Below are 10,854 nucleotides of genomic sequence, written 5' to 3'. Positions count from 1 at the left end.
CAGACTACAGCAGAACTTCCTCCATTTCTGTATTTCAAAATAACTGAATTAAATTTTTGACGTTTACGGGGAGTGTAGTCGCTTGCCACTGTTATTTCTTTTCTACACCGACAGATGGCGGGCGAGTAGTAGATTAGGGTTTGTGTCGTGTGAACACACCACAAGTGCAGCGATCTTTTGCATGTACACACACCTGCGCCGATGTGTGCGCAGACAGATCGTTGCGTGTGGACCGGGCTTAACTTACAGATGTGATCATGCGTCATTTTGAGTTTGATGGACGAAATATGCGCGGCCTCGTTAATGTAAACATTTCATCTGTCGCAGCCTAAAAACGTCGCCATTATTGGCCATTGCGAAGGTTCCGACAAGTGGCGGGGGGGAAGGGGGACGCTTGCTTACGCCACGCCTGTAACTGCGCAGAATTGCGTGAAGTGGTGATGCGATAGTTGGGCAACTTTTCAATTCTCTAGTCTGGCAACATCTCGATCAATTGAGCTACAGTTCAGTTGCTCATTCACTAATTTGGATATTGAATGTAACGTGCAATTAGAGGGTATGGTACTTTTTGACAACATACGTCTTATAAAGGAGATTGAGAAACGGCCTCCTTTATACAATATTGGGCTCAAGGAATCCACCGTTATAAAAAGGGTGTTATGGGAGGAGGTCTACGAAACATTGTTTCCTGCGTGGAATAATCTTACAGCTGAACAAAAAGCAATAACAGGTAATACCATTTGAATTACGTTTAATAAACACGCCAATTTCCAATCAAAATGCCTGTTCTTTTCCAGACTAAAAAGAAAACTTCCCAACAATTAATGTGGGGGAACAAATTTAAAATTTATTTGGCACCATTTACAAACATCCATTCCACAGTAAATCACATTTATATATTTAATTGAATAACCTTAATTCAAAATTAATAAGACGTATTGCTCAAAACTCTGAATCTGGGAGTGCTTTGTCAAGCAGAACCGGTAGCCATTACTATTTTCACTGCCTCGATTGCAAAAAGCAACAGTGGGCTTCTAATGTCCCACCGAAGTATTGTTGGGCGAGAAGCTTGGGATTCCGTGTATTTCTTCCAATGCGAGTACACCGTCTAAAATGTTGACTAAGTGATGAATGCTGTTGCTCAGGAATGCCACCCACAAAAACCATCGTTTCATTTCCCAAGTTCCTTTGCACTCACGCTTTTATAGTGAGGACCTTTTAGAAGTATATTGCCAGTTGTGTGGGCAGGCTTAATGCAAGGAAGATCATGCAGTTACGCTGCTTACGAGAACATAGAGTAAAAATAAGTTAAAAATAAACAGAGTTGAATCAGCAACTATTTGCAAGCAGAGTGGAGGAATAACGAAAGTTCAGACTGCAGGACTTAAATTGACCGTTATCGAGTTCTGACTTTCCATTGTGGAATAATCTTCTTACACGTGTTGATAGAAAATGTACACTCGAGAGCCGGGCGAATAAAAAATCCACTAAAACTGTTTTCAGTGTTTCCTTCGCAATATTCCTGACGAACGAAAGCATAATATGAAGCCGCTAACTACTCAGTGTTGAATACATACAAATTATACCAAAAGTGTCTCCACTTTTACCCCATTAACCAAAATGCTTGTGACTTGGACCAATAATGTAAGGTAGGCGAGAAGTATGTTTAAAACCACTTCAATAAAAAAAAATGCTCGAATAAAACAACTCCCAATGTTCTGTACACCGTTACTGCATTTTCAGTACATAATGCTGTAAACATTTAAAAAATAAAATGTCTTGTGGCTGTGTTGGGACTTCAGACAAGGCAATGAAGCACAGTGCAAGATGCATAAGATTCCCAACCTTGCTGACATCACTAATGTGTCATTTAGCACAGGAGTCTTCCCAGAAAAACTGAAATATTGGATTGTCTAGCCAATTTACAAGAAGGGTGACTAGTCTAATGTTACCAATTGCCATTATCTGGATTCTCAAAAGTAATTGAAAGGGTAATGCATGAAAGTTAATAAATAATTTAAATCAATTAATTAATGGATAAAACAGTTTTGGGAAAAATAGGTATCAATCTATAAATTTTTAAAACTGATCATAAATTCCATAGCCAAAAATTAATTGCAAAGGGAATTAAAAATCATGACCCTTCCATGTACCTATATTTATAAAAGTATATTTTTCTGAAGGCACTGTCAACTCTACAATTACAAAACAATAAATAAACGATTTTCATAGAGAAATTCATATATGAACCATGTATCATAAAAGTGTTCTTTATCTGCCTAAAATCCCGTTTAGTGAACTACCAAAGGAAATTAAAAGACTATCAAAATACCATATATTCAAAAAGAACTCAGAAATGCTAATTAGAAAAACTTTTATGGTGTCAAGAAATACTTAAATTATCAGCTTTCAAAATAGACCAGCGTATTTCCTTTGTCATGCACTATACGAAGTGCTAAACTGAAAACTAAATTGTATTCATTTAGTTCTCTAATTTAGTATATTACAACTTGTTATTGTGAGTGGTTTCATATTATACATAAGAATATTTTTAGGGAACATACAATCGTAAATCTTTCATGTCTTGTTAGCTATAAAGATGTTAGCTATAAAGATCATGTACGACAAATCCTATATCATGACATTTGGAAACAAGGACGCTAAACAAATAATGAAACATTTCTTGATTTTTTCTTATTATAAAAATTATTTGCAAGCAATAGTAACGCATTAGCCTACAGAATTATATCATACAATTTCTAACAAGCAAAACCCAGAAATTACTTTAGTAGCAATTGGAATACATTTCACTTTACAGTGTCTACATAGATAACACAATCATAGGCACATGCAAAGGACGGGTTGAGGGAAGGCTCTCATCAGGCAGCACTTGCTCTCCGAAATAAGTTTTTTGTGTCACCAATAGTTTCTGTGGCATGACATGACACATTTCAAAACTAACCAGTTCATTGATATAAAGAAACAGTAATTTTAAAAGCCTTACACCCCCCCCTCTAAAAAAATGAATTTCAGCAAATGTCCTGGGTCACAAGATATATATAACTTATGAAACTGCAGCAGGGATAATATAGTGTACTGAAGTTTGGGCTAATTGTGTGCCATATTGCTCCTTTAATGGGCACTTGTAACTTGGTGATTGATTACACATCTTCATTGACTTTGACATTTCCAGCAGTCTATGGGAAGTAAGGTGCCACTGGTTCATTTGGAAGCTTCTTCTGAAAAGAATGGAACATGTTGTGTGTCAGTTATAACAAATTATCTTGGTCTTTGATTCTCCTCTGTAATGGGGAATGGAAATTTGTAGGTCAGAGGTGATCTTAGTGGGTTGATCTGTTGATACCTTTGCAGAAGTCATAAGCTTGATTAGTGCAGTTTGGTTCATTGTATCCTTATTATAGAACATTCAACTTTTATTTATCTGAGCACATTTCATGTGAGAGTGACCTGGCACTAGGAACTTGTGGTCTAGAATTCCTAGATTTTTGCTAATCTTTAATATTGTCATTTACATTTTGATTATGTATGCATTTGTATTATGGCCACCACAAGTGTGTGAATACAAAATACCATGTTTCACCTCAGATGATGTGTTGTACAGATGTGTAGCTGACAGCTAGCAACACTGTTGCCAGATTTCAGCTGCAAAGCACAAATGGATGCAGGTAAAAACAATAGCTCGTTTTTTAGATAATTTTCTCTACTTAATCATCAGATACATTTTTGGAAAGAATATAACAATATTGGTACAGCATAAAATATGAGGTTCATAGTTGCACATCTTGTAGGCATATTTTTAAAAGATTGGGAATTCTTACAACAGCCTCACAATACATCTGCTCACAAATGGAATTTTTTTTCTCAACAACATGGACCAGTTTAAAAACAATAGTGACATTCATGATTATAATACCAGAAAAAAGAAAGACTTACACTATCCTTTGCTCAACCTATCTTTGGCACAGACGAGGGTAAAATATGCTGCTATAAAATTTTTTGACAAATTACCAGATGAAATAAGGTGTCTGACAGACAGCAGTAATAGCTTCAAAAATAAATTGAAATCATATCTCCTTGACAACTCCTTCTATACCATAGATGTATGATCATGTTCATAATGAAGTAGAGTTCACTACAATCTGTACATGCCCTACAGACTGAAATAACTTTTCTTAAAGAAATTGCCAATTACTCTGCATAGATGACTGTGTTTTAGTGTAATAGGTGAGAAGCTACATCACCGATTGTCTCGGAGTTAAATTCACATGCAGGACAACTGCTAATGTTAATTCGATGTAAATGAAGTGTCAAGGAAGCATTGTTGAATAAAAGACAAATTATGGTTGATATCATGAAATGGTTCAAATGGGACCTCTTGAACCATGGTATGAAAATGATTTGAAGTTTCCGCATTGCATAATAACTACCTTTCTGCTGCTTGGTTTCATTCCCCTTCTGTTGCCACTGGAGTAAAGCAAGATGCTGGATGCCATGCATATAATCTGTATTCAATGGTTTGTAGTTGCGAATATTGCCTGCTGATATTACTTGTTCAGCTAAGATGTTCACTTTCTCATTGTATTTTATGCTTACATGACAATGTACCCATAAAAGATTAATAATTTGGCCTTTCCTATGGCAGGAGCTAATTTTCTTAACCACACCCAGAATATGTTGGTTAGCTGATTTATTCCAACTCTGAGGCTCAATGTTTTTGAAAATACTCTGGGAATACCCTGTAGAATGAAGATATAAATTTAATGGCCCGTAAGCCATCTTGGGAGTTTGTATGTCTTCCGGACTCGAAGCTGGGGAAAAACTAAAGCTGCCGCACATTGCCCACTGAAACTGTAAGGGATCAACCTATGCTGACTCTAGTACAGATGTGTGTGTGAACCCTAGGTATCTAATGTAATCACATGTATAAAAGGTAAGTGTAACAGTGAAGATAATCTTGCTTCCACTTGCACAGGGTACTGTAACTTCCACAAACATATAAAAAGAGACAAAACCTCTACACCACTTTAGGATGATACGTCTGAATGTGCAGTGTGTCAGAAATAAACTCAGTATACTAAAGGTATTTTTAATGAGAACTTGTCATATTTGTTATTATTAACCGAAAATGGTCTAAAATGCATTAAAGCTAGCTACTATACTCTAAATGGTTATGTACTGACAAACAGTTGTAGAAAACAGCATGAGACTGGTGGTGTGAAAATCTTTGTCACTGAACAATTGCCATGTAAGGGTCTTGCTCATATTGAGCAATCCAGTGAAGAGTGAACATTAGAAGTGGGTGGTATTGTAATCCAACTAGAAGAGATTGCTAAAAAGCAAAACATAAAGTAATAGGAATATAGACTACCATTCGCTTTACAATTTCTGTAACACAATTAGGCAGACTGGTCCCAATGAGCTTACTGTACTTAGAGACCTTATTATTGATGCAAACTTGAGAAACATAGCTAATATGAAACTTTTTGACATATTAACTTTATAAAATAAATTAGAAATATGGTTTCCTTGGACACCAGGGTCCCAGCTTCTAGTTCTACCAGAACATATTATACAATAATTATCACTTAAGTATAACAACATAGACTTTAATTATTCAGACTACCTTTCACAATAAATAGAATACAGAAAATCAGCTTCCAAAAGAACAACGAAAAATTTTATAAAGAACTGAGCTTTGAATAACAGTAGCACCAACTCTCTTAAAACTTAACTAGCTGAGGAGAAATGGAATACAGTCTACCATGTGGAAGGGCCAGATGGCAAATGGGGTGAGTTTTACATTATTCTACTGAGACACTTTGAGTCTTTCTGCCAAATTACAGAAATGCCAACAAACACTCAGAATGGAAGCAATAACAAAACTCAGACTTCCTGCCGACCTTGTTAAACTTGGGCAGTATATTCCTGACCTAGATGTCCTGCACAAATCAACAAGACAGCATAATTTTAATCAAAAATGTAACATGGCTAAGAAAGCCTTTAAAGTAGAAATTTCAAACCTTAGAAAACTGGTCCATGGTAATGAAATACCAGGGTCCACTAATGTAAGCAAAGCCTCCTGGAAACTGATCAGTAAGTAGTGAAAAATCTCCGCAACTAGGGATAACAAACCCTTATGCAGTGTATAGGATGTTAATATTATAAAAGACTCAAAAGCAGTATGTAACCTTTTTAATAAACGTTTCATATCACCAACAGGAAATCCAATGCACTAAACATGCACAAATCATGTTACTCAAACAATGGATTTTGAATTTGACAAGGTCAAGGAAAATGAAATAGATAATTCTCACATAAAGGAACAAACACTCAGTTGGATGGGATGGTACGGCAAGTGCCATAGTTAAAAAACGCATGAAAGAAATTGTTAAACCACAGGAAAGATCACTGTGCAACAACTGTGGTTACTGTCTTTCTCCACAAAGTGTACACCCTCCGAGACGAAGGAATGGAGAGCATGGGCATATCCTTAGATCTTTCCAAAGCCTTTCACTCAGTCAACTGTAGGCTTTTGTAAAGAAACTGAAGGCATACACAACAAAGACTCATCAAAGCATTTATTGTCCACGTACTTGACAATTGCAAGCAGTGTACTAAACTTTCATACAAATTAGCGGACCCTCTTTCCTCTGAGGCTAACTTTTGAATTGTGGGACTGATGACCTTGCCATTTGGTCCCATAACCCCTCTCAGTTAATCAATCAGTCAATAGATTTCCAGACTACCAGAGGTAAAGCAATCCAGGGGGTGTTGCAGGGGTCAGTCCTTGGTCCCTTCCTCTTCTAGATTCATGTCAGTGACATGGTACAACCCTTCAGCTCACATCTTATAAGCTACGCCAGTGACACTTCCCTCTTATTTTATGAGAGAGACTTTGAGACATTACAGTCAATTGCAACTAAGGGTGTAATGGAAGTAACCACATATTTTCTACACAAAGGCCTAGACACATAACATCAGCAGATCCCAGCTACTAACATTTAAAACAACTGTCTCACAAGAGGTTGGAACAAACAATATATGTGGTATTACATCAATAAAAACATAATATTAAATTTCTTGGTGCGCACCTGGACAAAAATGTATGTGAGAAAATCAGCAGTCACTTGTACATGATAGCCAAATGGCAAAAATAATTTGAAGCCAAACCTTATAAATAGTATACAATGGCACAATTGATCCATTTCTTAATAATTGTATTGAACTGTGTGGCAGACCTCCATCTGAATAGTATATTAGTGTTACAGAAGAGAGCAATTAGGTTAATGCATTGCCTAAGGTCCAGAGAGTCCTGTTGTGAAATGTTTATCCAGCGTAAATATTTAATAGTATATTCCTTTTATTTATGTAAATTTATTATATTTTTTATGAAAAATAAAACAAAGCAAATAAGTGTAGTAGTACACATAATTATGACGTTATAAGTAAGGGTGACTACTTCAGACAGAACACAAAATTAAAAATAATCAACAATTGTCATTAATTGGTAGATATAGTTCAAAAAGCTGTACTTTAACTCTTGAGTGGACATGCCTACGTATAAAGTGCACTAAACTCAAATAAAATTGAAACTTCCTGACAGATTAAAACTGTGTGCCAGACCGAGACTCGAACTTGGGACCTTTGCCTTTCACGGGCAAGTGCTCTGCCAAGCGCGACTCACTACCCGACCTCACAGCTTCGATTCTGCCAGAAAGGCAAAGGTCCGAGTTCGGGTCTCAGTCCGGCACACAGTTTTAATATGTAAGGAAGTTTCATATCAGCGCACACTCCGCTGCAGAGTGAAAATCTCGTTCTACAAATAAAATTGTTTTGCACCGTTCCATTGTTGTTCCACAATGGTGAACCAATAACTATTCCCTCGTTATTGCTTCAGCTAACACTGTGATTAATTGTGTCGTCATTCGCCCAATGAAGCAGTTGCCTGCGAAATAATGAATAATCGAATAAGAAGTTTGTTGGGATCCGATGCAGCTCCGCTGTTAAATGCTTCGAGTGGGTTATTACTGTGGGATAATACTTATTCTTGCAGTAGAGTGATATAATGAAAGTTTTAATTATTGTTAAGTTAAACAGTAGTTAAGTGCATATTATGTGATATTATTTTATCGATGTTTTATTAAACTAAGCTTAAACTATGATTCCGCCCTTACATGTTTACCTTGGTCACATGAAGACAACTATTCTTTAAATGTATGCTATGTGCCTGCTTGTGTTGTGAAAATTGGTGTGTCCGCTGTAGAGTTAAAAACCTATGAAGCAAAGCTGTTCCACAGGAAGTTAAAAGCTTTCCTAGTAAACAATGTTTTGTGTACATTGAAGCAAGAATATAGTGTGATGGTGAGTGGGCTTAAGTTTTCTCCTTTCAGCTTGTAGAATAGTGTTTCTCATACACTTGTAGAGATATCAAATGGTTTGTTGCCTTTGCAATTCCTTCTTCAGGAAGTTCATTTGGAGCTAGTGTCTTCTCATATCACATGAACCTATACCACTTGGTAATACATATGTCTTAATTATTGCCTTTGTCATTAATTTCTACTTTCCTTCTGGCTGATAAGAAACATTTTTACAATGGACATAATCTGTCCACTAAAACAAAGGAGCAGCTGGCTGCAGTTCGCCAATGGCTGAATGCGCTTTTGACTACAGTGAGCTGTCTTCAGGCTGTTGGCACGGGGTATCGTGGTGGCAGAAAATCTGGCATGTCGCATGGGACAACTCAGGTGTCAGCAGGGCTAGTGGTGGATGGTAACATGTTTGCGTTGTTCAAGGTTGAGGGCCAGTGAATAGGGGGCCATTCCGTCAGAAGGGTACAAGCACAAGTGTGTGCGTGTGATTTCAACTTCATGTTGCTGCCAGCTCTCCATCCCGAGAATAATTTGAGTGTGAGAAGTTTGCAGGAGGGCAGTAAATTCAGGAAGTTCGTTAAAAATACTACAATGTATTGATAAAATTTTGACCGTCACGGTGTCTTTACTCTGAACACAGTCTGACTTCGCCATCTATGAGTCGTCTGGTGGGTGTTCACCAGAGAACCTCAATCTACTGCCTAGCCTAGAAAACCCACATGTGCGCTCCACAAGTTCTCTGCTACTTGAGTAAAGGCTTCCTTTGTGTAGTGCACACCTGATCTACCACAGCGAGGCTTACAATTCCCCACGTGATAACACAGGTCCAGAAATCTGCATCCAAGGCCTTCAGAGAATCATCATCATTGGTTTGAATATTGCAAATTTTTTCAGCAAATTCTTCTTTTGACGTACTAAATTGCAGAAGTTATGAGGCAATTAAATTCATCTTGAGATCATATTAACTGGTACCTTACCATTCCCAATTTCTAACAAATGGTGCGAGAAATGAACGCTATGGTAAACGACACAGTTCGGTTCCAACACAGTGTCACATTAAATAATTAAGTAAAAATGAAAATAAATCTAAATCTATGAAAATTCAATTTAGCAAAGCACTTGGATATTTCAGACCAATTGGTGAAGAGCTTCTGGAGAAACACACGTTTACATTTTTATTTATATCTAGATGATATACCACACATGCTTTCTTTGTCTGACATGACCTTGTACTTTCATTTTGAGAGTAAGTAATTTGCCTTTGAGTCATAAGTGATTACTTACCCATGTGCTAGTTAGTACTCATAGTTCTAGAAAATCCCACAGCAACATATGAGAGAAGTGATGTGTTTGACAAATTCCATGAGTGCTGCAGGGAGTTGCTTCAGTATAAATGAAATATTGTGGTTCTATTTGGTGATGCAGCAGTTTATTCTTTTACTGTTTCATTTCAGGGCGAGATGTTCAACAGCGCTGGAAAAACATACGCACGTGTTTCACACGAGAATTAAAGGCACAGCGTAGCTTGAAGTTGGAGCAAATTTCACATAAACGAAGGAAGTACATGTATTTTGACAATTTACTGTTTCTCCTGCCATCAACAAAGCCACGGAGTACCTATAGAGAGACCGCTCCAATCAAAGAGAAGGAAACACTTTCCAGCAATGAACTTACAACTAATACTATCTTCATCCAGAAATATGAAGCAGAATCGGAGAGGCTAGAGGACCCTCTGCTCATCTCACCTACAGCTAGTGAAGAACCAAAGAGGCCAGAGGAATCTCTGCTTCAGACATTTACAGTTCATGAAGAATCAAACCAGACCAGACCAGAAAAATCTCTTCCTAAGCCACTTACAGTTAGAGATAAGACAGCAGCTGAATGTGATGCAGACACACATTTTGTGTTATCTCTTGTACCACTTCTGCAGTCACTAAATGTGGAAAATAAACTCATTGCACAAATTGAAATATTGCAAGTATTTAAAAAAATTGAAGAAAGGCAACGACGGCCCTTACCAAGCAGTGAAAGTTTGTCCACAGTCAACTTGAATTAGTTAAATGTGTCTGCAAAGGAAAGATCAACTGACAAATAATGGCAAGAGTGTTTCAGGAAATTGTAAAAGTTTCAGGAACTGCATGCATCCGCCCAGTGTTTGTAATCTGTAAGATGTATTTGCAGTCTTTGTCAACCAAAGGAAGATGTCAGCAATACTAATAAATGATTGATGAGTGTTTCCTCACATTCATCATTGTAGATTTATACAATCCTCACATGTTAAATCAGCAAGAAATTCATTCTTGCATCATACACCTAGATCATCTTTTGACTTCATTTCTTTGCACACAACACAAAAATAATCAACTTAATGTACAGGGAAAAAAGTAACATTGCACCGGACACCATGTTTCAGTTGGTCTTAAACAAGAGTAACAAAGGTATTGCCATGGCTCACAGGTAATAG

General features: G+C 37.1%; 1 protein-coding gene across 1 annotated transcript; it reads left to right on the top strand.

Annotated features, from left to right (window-relative positions):
* Nucleotides 1-204: 204 nt before the first annotated feature.
* Nucleotides 205-10,632, top strand: LOC126194962 (uncharacterized). Its single transcript, XM_049933356.1, has 2 exons — nt 205-730; nt 9,845-10,632. Exons 1-2 carry the CDS (start codon nt 559-561, stop codon nt 10,444-10,446), a joined length of 774 nt encoding a protein of 257 aa, XP_049789313.1. The 5' UTR covers nt 205-558; the 3' UTR covers nt 10,447-10,632.
* Nucleotides 10,633-10,854: the final 222 nt, after the last annotated feature.

This window comes from Schistocerca nitens, chromosome 7, assembly GCF_023898315.1.
Source record: "Schistocerca nitens isolate TAMUIC-IGC-003100 chromosome 7, iqSchNite1.1, whole genome shotgun sequence".
NCBI classification, from domain to species: Eukaryota; Metazoa; Arthropoda; class Insecta; order Orthoptera; family Acrididae; genus Schistocerca; species Schistocerca nitens.
The sequence above is the reverse complement of the archived record's forward strand: the minus strand, read 5'-3'. Positions and strand labels throughout refer to the sequence as shown.